Below are 16,202 nucleotides of genomic sequence, written 5' to 3' on the forward strand. Positions count from 1 at the left end.
TTTATGCTTAATACAAGAAAAAAACTATTTGCCAATGGGTTAAGAATTTTTCTTTGCTTGCTTTAAGCATAAAGTTTATAAAATGTTCTCAGATTTGTCTGAAAATTGACAAAGGAATAGTTCACCGAAATGTTTAATTCTCTCATCATTTACTCTCCCTCATGCCATGCCAGATGTGAATATCTCAGCTCTGTTGGTCCTCACAATGCAAGTGAATGGTGACCAGAACTTTGAAGCTCACAAAGCACATAAATGCAGCATAAAAGTAACTATGTAAAAGTGACTCTGGTGGTTAAATCCATGTCTTCAGAAGTGATATTACAGGTGTGGATGAGAAACGGATCAATATTTAAGTCCTATTTTACTATAAATTTTCAGTTTCACTTTCTTCTTTTGTTTTTGTTGATTCACATTCTGTATGCATATCGCCACATACTGGGCAGGGAGGAGAATTTATAGTAAAAAAGGACTTAAATATTGATCTGTTTCTCACCCACACCTATCATATCACTTCTGAAGACATGGATTTAACCACTGGAGTCTTATGGATTACGTTTATGCTGCCTTTATGTGCTTTTTGGAGCTTTAATTTTCTCTATATCATTCACTTGCATTGAATGGACCTACAATGCTTAAATATTCTCCTGAAAAATCTTAATTTGTGTTCTGCAGAAGAAAGATAGTCTGGGATAGCATGAGGGTGAGTAAATGTTGAGTTACATTTTGGGTTGAACTATCCCTTTAAAATCTTATGCCATTTTGCTTGTCATGTATATATCTTGTTTTGAGACTGTTTAGATACTTTTACTTGAAAACAAGACTAAAATACTAATTTAGAAAATTATTATTATTATTTGCAGTGTAGCTTTTAGGGGCATAGAAATATGTATATCTGAGGTTTAAGGAATAGTTTACCCAAACATTACTATTCTGTTCATTTACTGACACTCAAGCTGTTCCAAATTTTCCATGACACACAAAAAGCAACATTTCAAATTATGTTCATGCTGTGCTTTCCCATACAATGAAAGCTTATAGTGACCTAAGGCTGTCAAGCTTTAAAAAGGACAAAAACAAACAAGAAAATAACATCATAAAAGTAATCGATGTGTACTGTAGCAGTCCAAAGCATGCAGCATATATTATCCAGGGGCTGTCAGGGTCCAAAAAGCACCTTAAAAATAGTCCATGCCTTCAAATTGAGATTTGACAGCTACAGTGGAGGGCAAGTTTTCAATGTGATTTCAGGTTGTTCCTTTCACAAAGCTATCGTATGTTTTCAGAAGACTTTTGATTTAACCCACTAGTCTTATAGGCTACTTTTATGGTACTTTTTATCCTTTTTGGAGCTTGACAGCCCCTGGTCACTGTTTGCTTTCATTGAATGTAAAAGAGAGGCCTGTTTATTCTGCTAAATCTCACCTTTTGTTTTCCACTGAAGAAAGATAGTCATGTATTTTTGAGTAAATGATGATTGATTTTTAATTTCCAGCTCTAAAAGTGTTTATTTGTAAATTAGATTGTATCCAAAATTGCTTAATTCGTATTAGAAAGCAGTGATTTCTTATGCAGGTTTCAGCGTAGACATGCTGAGACAGTGGATCTGTAAGTGTGTGTGTTTTTGTGTATGTTACAGAGAGCTGCTGGATGTAAAAGTGCTGGCTCAGGTTTTGTGTCTCTCTCGTTCTGTTCTCCTGAATGATCCCTGTCAGTTGGCCTCTCAGCTCCTGGGTCGTCTGCAACAGATCATTGACCAAGATAAGCCTGTTACTTCAGGTATACACACACATCGCAAGACTTGAGACATCTGCAGTTGAACAACACATGAAACAAATGTCTGAAGACAGATATTAGGCCTGACTCAATGCTGGATATAATAACTAAGTAATAAGGTAGGAGAGGCCTTGCTTTGTTGTGAATATGGTTACAGCTAAAGGGTGTTGTTAGACATGGTGTGCCGTGCCTGCATCCGCTTCAACTGTGATTATGTTCACAATATGTCACAGCATTGATCATTTATATAATACTGTAGTTCACCCAAAAATTCCCACCCTCATGTTGTTGACAATAGACAAAAAAGTTTTTTTACAGTGAAAATCTTAACTTCTGCCATGGCTCCCGTTTGTGCGTTTATGAGTCTGCAAATGGAAAATCCTTTAAAATTACTCCTTTGTGTTTTCAGACAGATTTGGAATAACATGTGGGTGATTAAATTATGACAGTATTTTCATTTTTGGCTGAACTATTCCTTTATGGACTTAATTTTCTTTTTAAAATGTGATTTAAGCTAATTTAATGTATTAAGTGCCTTCTGATTAGAAAACATGCCTCCTGACATGTAAACCTAGTTTACTTTGTCCCTATAGTGTGCTGCAGAATAATATTCACAGTAGGTGGGTAAAGGGGTGTATCACATACTAAACGTATGGTTACGGTTGCCAACCATCCTGTATAATATGAAATCATCCTGTTTTAAAGGGATAGTTCACCCAAAAATTTAAATACTCTCATAATTTACTCACTCATGCCATTGCAGATGTGCATTATTTTCTTTCTTCTGTTGAACACAAACAATTAATTCTAGAAGAATATTTCAGCTCTGAAAGTCCTCACAATGCAACTGAATTGTGACCAGAACTTTGAAACTCAAAAAAGCACATAAAGGCAGCATAAAAGTAAACCTTTTGACTGTAGTTAAACCCGTGTCTTTAGAAGCGATATGATAGGTGTGGGTGGGAAACAAGTACATTTTAAGTCCTTTTTTACTATACATTTTTACTATAAAATGTGCACGAAGAATACTAATCGCCAAAGTGAAGTTTTATAGTAGAAAAGGACTTAAATATTGATTTGTTTCTCACACACACCTATCATATCTTTTCTAAAACATGGATTTAACCACTGGAGTCTATTGGATTACTTTTATGCTGCATTTATGTGATGTTTGGTGCTTCAAAGTTCTGGGCACCATTCACTTGCATTGTATGGACCTACAGAGCTAAAATATTCTTTTAAAAACCTTAATCTGTGTTCAACAGAAAGTCATACACATCTGGGATGGCATGAGTAAATAATGACAGAATTTAAGGTTTTGGGTGAACTACTCCTTTATGGGTTTAGAATTGATTTCCATCTTAAATCCATAGAGTTTGTCCTGTATTTTAAAAAGCTGAGAACATACCTGTATTGTTTTTACAAATATAATTTTTTGTTTATTTTTATTTATTTTTTTGTTTCATCATAATCATTTTCACATACAGTTGTCAAGAGAGTAACCCGTATATGGTTGGTGGAAAGTTGGCAACCCTAAACATAGTGTGTGTTTTGTTCTAGGTGACCCAAGACAATATTCCTTTCTGCATGCTCTGTTAGTACAATGCAAGAGCTCATCTCTGCCAGTTCTCGTGCCCTCTTACACCTGCCTGCTTCCTCCAGGTGGACTTGTACACACATACCTTTCAGGTATGTGTATTTCAATTCTAGGACTCTGATTCCAAACGTCAACATTCAGTCAATGATTTTTGGTTCATCTCCATCTAAGACCTGCTTCTTATAGTAATAAGTATGAAGTACTACTGTATGCTATGCATGCAGGGTTGGGGAGTAATGAAATACATGTAACGGGATTACATATTTAAAATACAAATATAAGTAACTGTATTCCACTACAGTTACATTTTAAATCATTGGTAATTAGAATGCAGTTACATTCAAAAGTATTTTAATTACTGAAGAGATTACTTTCCATTTTATTGTCATTTGTTTCATTTAATATTTAGTCCTTTCAGATGGAAATCGAAATGCGATCCAAAGTGCATTTGAACAGCAGTGAAACAATTTCTTATGATGTTTTACATTCATACGAGCAGACAGAGAAGTACGTTTGCAGTAAGTTTGGTGCAGAAGAAATAGAAGTAAACTGTCAGCTTTATGCTAAGCTAAAATGCTTTTTCTAGCCATTTTACATGCACATGTGACCAGACACGATCATATTTTTTTATCAAGAAAATCCACATTGGATCATAATTTCTTTTTTCCAGTAAGACCTTTAATATTAGGGCAAAAATCATATTCTTGATAATAATTTTTGTATTGTTTTCTTGTAAAAATCTAAAGAAATCCTTAAAACAAGATACATTTGATTTAAATTGTTTTAGAAACAACACTGCACAAGATATTTAGTTTTTTCAGAGAATGTATTTTTAACATGTATATTTTCTCTTCCATGAACCGGCAGAGTTTTTGTAGTCAAAACAAGTGAAAAAAAATCTTATTGACCTTGCGTAATCTAACGTAATACATTATTAATTACATTTTAAAGCATGTATTGTGTAATCTGTAGTGGAATACATTTCAAAAGTAACCCTCCCAAACTTGTATGTATGTAAAAGTTAACTGCTGTGTATAAAATCATACATAACTTTATTATTTTAATGACCTGCAATGGATTTTGGCAAAAGTACATAACGTTCAAATAAGATGTTCTTTAACACATAATTACCAAATGGTATTGCCTTTACATCCTGGCACATATTTAATGGAATAGTTTTTCAATATTCACTTCCAAAAAGAATAGATGTAATGAAAGTGAATGGTGACTGAGGCTAACATTCTGCCTAACATTTTCTGTTCTGTTCCACTGAAGAAACTTAAGTCATACAGGTTTGTAACAAAAGGAGGGTGAGAAAATGATAACTTAATTTAGATTTTTGGGTGAATTATCCCTTTAACCAGGTCACATGAGTGCTGTGACAGCCCTGGCTCATAGTCGACACCACATAGTTTCCTGTTCTTCTGATGGAACGCTGAATCTATGGCATCTGGACAACCTAAGCAGGCCAGTGCAATCTTTACCCAGAGCTCAGGGCTCTGCAGCAGACTGGGCAGCTGACTCACTCTTGCTCTGTCTGGAGGACAGTGTGCTGGTGCTACAGATGGGCCACTGGCTGCAGATGAGAGAGGTGAATTCTGGGAAGGTGCTCTACATGGAGAAGGAGGCTTTGGATGTTCCTGTGGTTACATCTGCCTGTGAGGGCCGGTTGCTGGCGGTGTTTTATGATGGAAGTCACCTGGTTAAGGTGAGACATCAGGCAGACATGTACTGTTAATTCCTACATAGATATTGTGAATGCATTTAATCAGATTTATCTTCGTGCATGTATTTGTACAGCGTTTAAAGGAATATTTTAGGTTTAATACAAGTTAAGCTCGATCATAATGTTGAATACCACAAAAAGTTATTTCAACCTGTCCCTCCTTTTCTTGAAAGAAATGAAAAATCTGGGTTCCAGTGAGGCACTTACAATGGAAGTGAATGAGACCAATCGTTCATATACTCACTGTTTCAAAATTAAAGCCACAAGACATAAACAATATGTGATGACATGATTTTAGTATGATAAACATTTTCTGTCTAAAGTTATATAAACCGTAAAATTGCTGTAAAAATGACACTTTGAAAAACTTTACAGCTCAAATAATACTCGAGTTTAACAGAAGAATTAATGAAAATGCTTTTATAAAATTATAAGCTTCACATTTCTGTTTAAGCCCTTCAAAAACTAGCCCCATTCACTTCCATTGTAAGTGCATCAATGTAACCTCAATTTCTGCTTATTATAAAGAAAAGGAGGAACAAAAAATTAAAAAATTACATTCAATGATAAATATTCCTTTTAAGCAAATTACCAGTTATTTGTCCATTAATTTCCTCTCTCTCTTTGTTTCTTTCACTTTGTTCCTCTGTTAGGTGTTTGATCTTGTGGCCTCCTGTTCGCTGTTGTGTTTGGTAAAGATTGCCCTTGAGTTTGAGCCCATTCACAAAGATCACTCCATATTGGTCTCTCACCACTCTGTTAAAGACTATGTTCTCTTCGCTTACAGGTTCATTTGTATTATTTATAATAGTTTGTTCTTAAATAATATTAGCATTTTTTAATTATAAGATGGTTTATATCCAGTTGCCAGCTATGTGAGAAAACTATGCTGCTGTTCCTGGACTGATTTCCAATATCTGGTCACACAATGACCTATTGTATTATTTAAGAGTTGGCTTCTCACCCAGTGTGTGTGTGTGTGTGCTTTACTAGCTACTGGCATTCTCATGATGGTTTCGTGTAACTCTGTAACTTAAAAACAAAAGAAGAAGAAACGAGCAGCCTTTCCAAGGAATTTTTCTCTCGTTTCAGTGCATGATTAAAAAGCTGAGATTATTCAGGAATGATGATTGAAGGGAGTAATGAACCTTTCCTCTTAATGTGATTAAACAGGACAGAACACATTTGCACAACCTAACTATACCTTGAAAATTACATTAAATGAAAATATGTAGTACTTTTATTTTCTACAGAAGGTCATATTATGTGACTTTTGTTTGTCAGTTTATGTCATTTCTGCCAGTGCAGCTGTTTTATATGAGATGCATTCTAATGAACAAAAGCTAAAGTAGTGAAGTGAAAGTGAAGGATTGCGAAACACTCCCAGGCTGGTTTGTGTTAATGTTGTGAGCTGCTGTGGTAACAGAGACACTAACAGACCGTTAACAGACCACAGAGACAGCACTGCAACAATCAGGGTCTGAATGAAACTAGCTCTCATGCTATTTCTTGTTTTTGTTTTTTCCATTATTTCTCATTGTTAGGGATGGCGGAGAGGCAGCAGTGTTCAATGTGAAGGGTGGAGCTGTGTTGTCCACTCTGAAAGCACAGCACCCTGCAGCATCTATACAAGCTGTTGAAATTAGCTCTCAGTATTTACTGCTATTTTGCAGGTAATATTAAATATTGACTTATCGCACAGTCACAAGTTGCCCATTATCCCTATACATGTTAAATGTGCATTTCTAACAACAGAAAGACTGATAGAAAGACAGACAGACATACAGATGGATAGGTAGGCTGACAGATAAATAAATAGACCGACAGTCAGACAGGTAGGTACTGTAGACAGACAGTAGGTAGGTAGGAAGGTAGATAAACCGATAGATTGATAGATTGACAGGTAGTTAGACAGACAGGTATGTAGGTAGGTAGGTAGGTAGGTAGACAAACAGACAGATGGGTAGATAAAAAGACAGATTGGTAGATGGATAGATAGAAAGGTAGGTAGGTAGACAAACAGACAGACAGGTAGACAAACAGACAGATGGGTAGATAAAAAGACAGACAGGTAGATGGATAGATAGAAAGGTAGGTAGGTAGACAGACAGACAGGTAGGTAGATAAACAGACAGGTAGACAAACAGACAGATGGATAGATAGACAGACGGGTAGTTACTGTACAGTAGGTAGACAGGCAGATGGATAGATAGACAGTTAGGTAGGTAGACAATCAGACAGATGAATAGACAGACATTTTTGCAATTTTACTGCAATTTACCAGGTAGCATGTGTGAAAGGGGCTATTGACCATCATTATATCTATGTCTTATTTTACAGATATCCCTATAAGAGACATAATGAAATCATTCACATCGAACTCTTCAGCGCAGCATCATTTCAGTACCTACGCTCTTTATTGGGTTGCAGTCAAGACTACATTTCCCAGGTCACCATTGCTGGGGGAGGTTCCCACACTGTGGCCTTTTGCCCCACCCCTCAGAGCGGCACAACAGAGATTATTACTTGGAACCTTGAGACTGAAGACCATAAACACATTGCACGCTTCCCTGGCCTGCTGGCTGCTGGTTAGTCAACAAATCTGTTGAGCATTATTGCCGCCAGCATTGAACAGCTTTGTGACACTTTAGTCAAAACAAACTCACATGACTTTCATGATAGTTGATTTGCATGATAGCATGATAGATGCACTGTGGAGCACACTTGGATATTTCACATTTAATATGTAAAGAACATGTCCAAGTCATACTTTGCCCCAAAATCAAAAGATTAAAATAAGAAGTTATATTTTGCATTAACAAAATTAAGCCTATTGTAGAGCCATTGCTTGTGTATTTTTTTGCATTGTGACATTATTTTCACATAGCATATTAGAACAGTTTTGGCCATGTCCATCCATTCTTTATGATTTTAATTAATTCAGCCATAAGCAATTATATGTTTATTTGTTTTAGTTTTTTGCCTGCTTCTTCATTATGTATTAGGTGTGTGTTCTGACCTGCAGTACTGTGTGGGGTTCTGTGCCGGGGAGCAATACTTGCGAAAGTGGAACTTGGCCTCCAAAATAAATGACCAAACACTTACATTCAACGTGCACAAAGTACACAGTGATGGCACAGAAGAGATCACGCCCATGCACAAATACCCTAGGTACAAAGTCCACTGAAAAGCATGCACACGGCTAGTCCATCAGCAGTTTACAGTCTGGTAATTTGGGTTTGAAACAACATTACAGTGACTAATTGATGACGGATTTGTTTTTTGGTGAACTATCCCTTTTAATAAAACAGAACTGTCTCCCCCGTTTGTTATCTTTCAATTGAATTCAATTGTATTTGTATAGCACTTTTCACTTACTGTACAAAGTGTATTATATCTGTCTGTGAATTAAATTAAAGGTTTTTATTGTAGAAAATAAAATAAAACATTCCTCTGAATCAGGTATGTTGTGTGTCGAAGCACCCGGCCCGGTACTGTGAGAATATGGAATGTGGCGCGGATGCGATTCAAGGGTCGTCCTGTACAGGTGGAGCATGGTCTGTTCTCAAGTGCAGACATTACTCTGGTACGAGACCTGAAACTCTATATACTGTCTGATCGCGGTACCACCAACTTCACTGATACTCCTACATCTGTCTATCAGGTACACACTGTTCACGCTGGAAATACCTATTGTATTACTATATGTAAAGTGATTTGATTAGTGGGCTTATATTTAATTATGTCTAAACCAAGATAGGGTCCTTCCTATCCAAATGAAAATTTGAAGAAATTTGTCAACATTAAAAATATATAAAGAACATTGTAATTCAAAAAATTATCTTAAAAATGTGTTAAATTATCATTTTTATTCCTTTATTTTCTGGATGTGTTATAGACATTGCTTGTGTATGACCTTCTTAAAAAGAGTTACATTAAGAAACAGACTGGGCTGTTCATCGTGCCCTGCCCTCAGCAAGACTATCACCTCTTGGAAGGTCAAATACTGTTGGGCCTGTCAGAAACACGGTATGAACTGAGCAATATTTTGTTGCTTCCTCATTCAGGAAATAGAAATGGAAAATTACTGTATTGCTTAGTCCAGTTTGAGTAATCATAAAGTTGCATGGAAATGGTAAGGTGACGGTTATTTGAATGTTATGTTTGAATGCTTTGGTATATTCTTTAGGGATCATTTGATATTATGGGATCTGGACTCTGGCTATATTAAAGGACGGATCAAGACATCCTACAAAGAGTCCCTGCTCTCCAGTATGGACAAAAATTCTCATATTATGTCCACCAGTGAGAAGACAGGTATTAAAATAGTACATGAGCCTAAATCATGAAACTTGAGCTTGCTAGTACATTTAGTGAACAGACCATTTTTTATTTGTTTTTATTTTGTTCACTCAAAAATTTAAAAGTCTCCCATCATTTACTCACTCTCATGCCATCCCAGATGTTTATGACTTTCTTTCTTCCGCTTAACACAAATTAAGGTTTTTAGAAGAATGTCTCAGCTCTGTAGGTCCATTCAATGGAAGTGAATGGTGACCAAAATTTTAAAGCTCCAAAAAGTGCATAAAGGAAGCATAAAGGTAATCCATTATACTCCAGTGGTTAAATCCATGTTTTCAGAAGTGATATGATAGCTGTGGGTGAGAAACATTATTAATATTATTACAAATATTCAAGTCAGTTTTTACTGTAAATCTCCATTTTCACTTTCACATTCTTCATTTGTATTTGACGATTCACATTCTTCATGCACATCACCACCAACTGGGTAGGGAGCAGAATTTATAGTAAAAAAGACCTTAAATATTGATCTGTTTATTGATCTACACACCTATCATATCACTCCTGAAGTCCAGTCTAATGGGATACTTTTATGCTGCCTTTATGTGCTTTTTGAACTTCAAAGTTTTAGACCATGTTGACTTGCATTCTAAGGTCCTACAGAGCTGAGACATTCTTCTAAAATGTTTGTTTCTGTTCAGCTGGAGAGAGAAAGTTGTGCACATCTGGGATGGCATGAGGGTAGAATTTATTTTCATTTTTGTGTGAACTATCCCTTTAAATAAGCATATACCTCCATATGCGTTGCAAACTAAAACAAGCGATCCTCAAAGGTGAAGTATGTATATCTGCGAGAAGGTATTTTAGGTATCAAGAAACATTTCACCTTTAATTTAATTTGTGTAGGCCTGATTATGCCATGGGACAAGCGCACTGAGACCCAGACAGCAAAAAGGAGGCGACAGGAGCGTGAGCTGAGGCGAGAAAGAGATGAACAACAACGCTTTGAAAGAGACAAGTTCAACTCCATAGACCAATATCTTCTCAGTGGAGATGAGCAGGTATCGAGAAATCGAATTGAATTCAAGAGACTCTCGCTCCTTGCTGATTCTGTCTTTGAATCAGTCTCCCTCTCCTCCCCTTCAGGTGATCATATGCTCATATTTTGCCCATCATCTCAACGTTTTCAGTGTGGTTTCTGAAGAGCACTTGCACACACTTGAGGACCGTTGGTCCCTCTTGAGCCTCCGTACTGCAGCGCTCACTCACACTGGAGGGTACTTGGTTGTGTCCAACTACAGTGAGGCCCAACATGCTCCATACGTCACTCTCTGGGACACACAACAAGGCCGGGTATGCTAACATCAGGGGCTAAACTGTTCGAGCTGATGTGTATAATTGTCTCTACATTCAAATTCTTTCTTATATCCCAACATAATTTATAAAGTAGAGCCGTCAAATTCATTTAGAATGTTAAGAAAAAACAGGATTTGTGCACAAATGCACATGTACTGAATGGCCACACACACAATGAAGATGGCATAAAGAAATAAACCTTCCTAATCCCCTGAAACACTGCAACAGATTGTTTGATATAAGTGGGGAGGAATGGATTTGTTGCAATGGACGTGCAAATTGGGCCATTTTGACTGCTTGAAAAGGCGATAGAGATTCATTTGTACACTGTTGCATTTCTACAAGCATAATAAATTATAATTTGTTGGAATATAGTTGGAATATTCTAAAATGGCAAAAGTGATTAAAAAAATAAATAAACCGCCTCGTGCCGCCCTCCCGCAAGATGCCGCCCTGGCCGAATGCCCATGTCGCCCATGCCTAAATCCGCCGCTGGTTGTTCTGATTATATCATATGAAATTAAAACATTTGCATTCATTCATAACAGAGTTTTCACTGTGGCGTGAAGAATCATTTTCACTAGTGAATCCCTCTGTATATGGGTCATTCCAGAATTGGAGGACAATTTAGAATAAACATGTCAACAAGACATGAGATCAAAACAATCAGATCAAATATTCAATGGACAAACTTATAAAATAGTCATATTACAGTAGGCTGACAACCTGGCATTAAAATGATTGAGCATATCAAAAATAGTCATGAACTGATCAATATTTTAGAAAGCTGATGTTGTAATGTTCAGATTTAATTTTCGTGGCTGGCCAGAGTATCCCATACCCAGGGCCATAGCTAGTGGTAATGATTCTAGGGGCCCAAAGGTCCAGGGGGCCCCACAACAAATTCTAAACTGTATTCTTTTATAGGAATGGGGCCCAGCAATGTACAGTCAGGAGGCCCAGATTACCTGCCCATACCTCTCTTGCGATGGCCATGTGGCGTGAGGTAACGTTCTTTGGGGGAGGAATGAGGGTCAGCACATCCTCGAAGGGATACCAAAGGAGATTGTCCCTCAACGGCCAGAGAAAAAATAGTTTACCCCCACTCTATTCGTATATTTCACCTGGCAGTGGGTCTCATTCACCTCGTGGATGATCCCACGGTAGATGGTGTGGTCGTACACCAGGGCACACCATTTCCCCACAACATCTGGACTGTGTCACTGCACTTCTTCTGCTGTGCTGTGTATGGGGTCATATGTGGGATTAAAGCTGAAGCACTTGCTGTTTTGGCAATCACACTCCAGATTCCCTGTTGCAGAACACATGCAGCTGACGTTGCGGTAGAGAATTTTCCCAGGTGAAAGAGTGACCACCTGGTGAATCCTCATTGTGGACGGTACGGCTGGAAGGTCAGCTACATTTCTTTTAGCTTGCTCCTGAATGTAAAACAATTTCAGATTTGATTGTCCCTCACTCAGAGCTTGGTACAGGGACAGTGCCGTGGGGATATCAACTCCCTGGCTGACAAGCCTGTCGGCCTTCCTCTTCAATGTGCCACCCACACCATCTGGGGCACCTTTGCCATGGGTGCCTTCAAAGTAGTTCCAGGTTCCTCATGTACTGTAAACACCTTCTTGACAATTTCAGTACAAAAGAGGTACAAATGAGCACTCTGCCTGTACTGTGTGCAGAGACCGTCACTCAAAAAATGTAAGGTTGTCACATCTGTGGATATCTCTCAGATTTCTCTAAAGATCGGCTCCAGGTGTTGCTATATGGTAGGTGGTCCCTTCAATCTGGTCCTGATACAGTGCAGAAGGAGGTAGGGATAGAATTCTCCCTATCATGCTTAGACTACCTGGTGGCAATAAAATAAATAAAAATGGCAATTAATATTCTGGACAATATGGTAAAAATAGAGGATAAATAAAGAGAGGACTTACCTTTGCTCTACCCATGGTGTTAGCAAATGGCTTGATGATGTCCTTTCCTCTGTGTCATGTGACTCACTGGTTTTTTTCTGTGGAACACAACTTCAGTGCATAATTACTATTATTTAAAATATGCTGATGATTAAACAAATTATTTTAACAATTAATATCAACAAAATCGTACCAAAGAAAGTTGATATAAAACATATTTTAACTGTTATATTTGATATGCAACTTGGTCATCAAGAAGGTGGGAAAAGAGAAAAATGCCATTTTAGGAGGTGCTCGAGAGCTTGGTGTTTTAAATAATATTTTGGAACATCTTTTTTTCTGCAGCTATATTTAAATTTTTGGCTCAGTACAAGTATAATTTACACAACAAGTGCATGTTTTAGTATTTTGTGCATGGATTATTAGAAATTTCATGTGTGTGACAGAAAATGTCCTCCAATTCTAGAATGTCCCATATTTGCTAGAAATCTTTTTTAAAACAACAGTTCTGGAAGATCTGGAAATAAAGCGAAGCAATACAGAATAATATTGCAGTCTTCCTCGAATGTCATGTTTGTTATTTACACAAGTGTTGTAGGGAAATTACGCTGCTGTATAAAAAGCTGCTTACTGACCGAGCCGGGCGTATACAGAAGTGAAAGCCGTGAACACATCTTATGTAAACCGATTTCAAAGCAGTTCTCTCACAATAAAAGTCTTTCTGGTGTCCATTTAAATGAGCTCAGTGACTATTATTGCAGTTCTGTTTGTTGATGTTAGAGGCACAAAAATTACACACTTCAGCTTTAAATAAAATGTCAGACAGTTCTTCTCGATCATGTTCTCTTTCGTGAAAAGGACGTGGACACGTTGCTTCCATAAGTTCAGTAGTTACAGTAAAAGCTTATAATTTCATGAATATTTACTCTTAAGATGCAATTCATGTCAGAGCATCTCATTCTTGTATGTACTCTTGATGCTGAATATGTTCTTTGTATTTAAAGGTGCGGAAAAGATTGAAAAATGAACCTGGAATCTGTTGCATCGCTATTACTGCAGATGCCTGTAGAGTGGTTTTCGGCATTGCAGGATTCAACAAGTATGCGACAGCCCAACTTCAAAGTTCAAGACCTGCTAATTCAACCTTCATCCTTAAAGGAACAGTTTGCACAAAAATGAAAATTCTGACATTATTTACTCACCCTGATGTTGCTCCAAACCTGTATAATTTTCTCTCTTCTGTGGAACCAAAAATGTAGATTTAATAAAAAGTCTTCACATGGTTTATTTGGGCCATAATGCAACGGAATTGTCTATCAAGCTTGCAAAAGGACAACAACAACAACAAAAAACTAAACAAAATACCACCAAAAAACCCTAATTAAAGGTGTACTCGGTAGTTTTTTGAATATGTCATCGTGGACACTGACACCTAGGGGTGTGGATGCAGCATCATTCAAATACAATCATTTTCAGGTACAGCTGGCATTGTAGAAATTTGCTATTCATAGTCAGCCATGATTATTTTAACCATGAGTGAAAATGTCCAACAGCAGGGTGTTTACTGAGATTAAGCAAGAATTGTATGGCTGGTCATGTGATCCTAACATGGTTGCCCCATGAAGTGAACAGCTGTTAAAAGTTTAATGATATGACTGGAGTCTTCATCTCATGTGAGTGGTCATGATTATATATATATATATATATATATATATATATATATATATATATATATATATATATATATATATATATGTTTCAAAATGACCCAATGTTCATTTCTTTGGTAATAAATCTTTTACAATTTATAAATGACTGATTACACCTTTAAAGTAACCACTATGGCTGTCTGAAGCGGCACGATTACTTTATTTGATGAACCGAATAAAAAAGTAAGTCTTTATTTACTCTCAAATCAAATATTGCGGCTTCGTTGATAACATCAAACCTCATTGGTTCTCATGACGACTTATGTGTTCCAAAGAAGAAGTAAGTGGTTTGGAGCGACAGTAAATAAGTAAATAAATGGGGTGAGTAAATAATGAAATAAATTTCATTTCTGGGAGAACTATTCTTTTAAAGTGACATTACAGTAGAATATTAACATTGAAATGTGTTTCTATTTCAGTCTGTATTTATTTAAAATAGCAAGTGGTAATTAACTTTTTGCTAAAACTTAGATTGAAAGTGTGGGAGCCATTCAGGAGGAAACACAAAACCATCTCAGGTTATGGAAGTTTAAGTCTCAACTGGTCCAGCCTGCTTTTTATCACCGAAGGACAATCCAAGGCTATTTTATTAGCAGGTACAGTAAACCTCTGCGCATACCAGTGCTGGTTTGCCCTAGATTCTATCAATTAAATCTGGGCTGAGAAAAATACGAAACTTTGGTGACGTCTTAAAATTATAGTGTCAGAAAGGCCTTTACCTCTGCAAAGTGGGACTGAAACTTCTTAAGTTGAATGAAGACAGCGTTAACATAGAATTAAACTTTTCAATACTTTGAATAATTTCTTCAACAGATGAGGTGAGCATGTGGGACCTTGACGTAGGAACAGTATTGTCTGTCTTCACACCTGACTCCAAGATCCAGACCCTCTCAGTACTTGGACTAGACAACAGTACCCTGGTTTTGGGCTTCAGTGATATGCCCACCTTAATTAAAATGACAGTCAGCAAGCAGAATGCAAGCACTAAATCCAGCACTGCTAAAGGAGAGGACATGTTTGGGGAATCCAGCAGTAGTGAAGAAGAAGATGATCAAAAAGAATCAATAACAACACTATTGGCCAGAGACACATAAAATAGATATAGAGTCTTTTTGAAAAGATAATTCACGTGATTTAGGTTTTGATCAGAAACGCAACATATCAGTCATAATTTCCCAATTGTTTTTCCACATAGGCTACCAACAAATTACCAGAACTTCCCCGCCTTCCCCTTTAGAAGTCATGAGATCAAGAGGTCACAATAAAGCAACAGGTCTCAGCAAGCATGTGTCATCATTTGTTATATTATATATATATATATATATATATATATATATATATATATATATATATATATATATATTATTAGACCTTTTGAATGTATATTGACCGGACGGGTGTAGTAGCATGTTTATATCCGACTGTCAGTCCGGTTTTTAGTAAGGCATGTCTGAACAGCCTTCTTCAACTGTCATGCATGAATAGCGCAAAGCACTTTTTCACTTCATGCTTTTTTGTCACATGAATGCTGAGCAAAATATTAACAACTTCCTGTTTATTTCAATCTGTAAGGAGTTTTGACAGTTAAATGTGCATTATGAAGACAAATAAAAACGCATCGATGTTATTTTTATCATTAACTCTTTTCATCACATTTTCTTATTTTAAAAAAAATAAAATAAAAAAAACGTGCGGACATTTAGGCCTACAGGGCTCTAACATAGTCGAAGTGGACTACAAATCTCAGTAAACAATAAATGACCAAAATAATAATAATAATAATAAAATATTAGAAAGTATGTGGTAGAAAATGT

General features: G+C 36.7%; 1 protein-coding gene across 1 annotated transcript; it reads left to right on the forward strand.

Moving 5' to 3' along the window:
• Positions 1–1,429: 1,429 nt before the first annotated feature.
• On the forward strand, positions 1,430–15,653 carry si:ch211-212k18.6 (uncharacterized). Its single transcript, XM_052136747.1, has 15 exons — positions 1,430–1,776; positions 3,334–3,462; positions 4,735–5,078; positions 5,750–5,883; positions 6,641–6,769; positions 7,437–7,684; positions 8,102–8,267; positions 8,559–8,760; positions 8,995–9,125; positions 9,286–9,413; positions 10,305–10,459; positions 10,545–10,751; positions 13,684–13,778; positions 14,860–14,984; positions 15,202–15,653. The coding sequence occupies exons 1-15, from the start codon at positions 1,587–1,589 to the stop codon at positions 15,480–15,482; spliced, it is 2,664 nt and encodes an 887-aa protein (XP_051992707.1). The 5' UTR covers positions 1,430–1,586; the 3' UTR covers positions 15,483–15,653.
• The last annotated feature ends 549 nt before the right edge of the window (positions 15,654–16,202 follow it).

The sequence above is a fragment of the Xyrauchen texanus genome, chromosome 1 (assembly GCF_025860055.1).
Source record: "Xyrauchen texanus isolate HMW12.3.18 chromosome 1, RBS_HiC_50CHRs, whole genome shotgun sequence".
Taxonomy (NCBI): Eukaryota; Metazoa; Chordata; class Actinopteri; order Cypriniformes; family Catostomidae; genus Xyrauchen; species Xyrauchen texanus.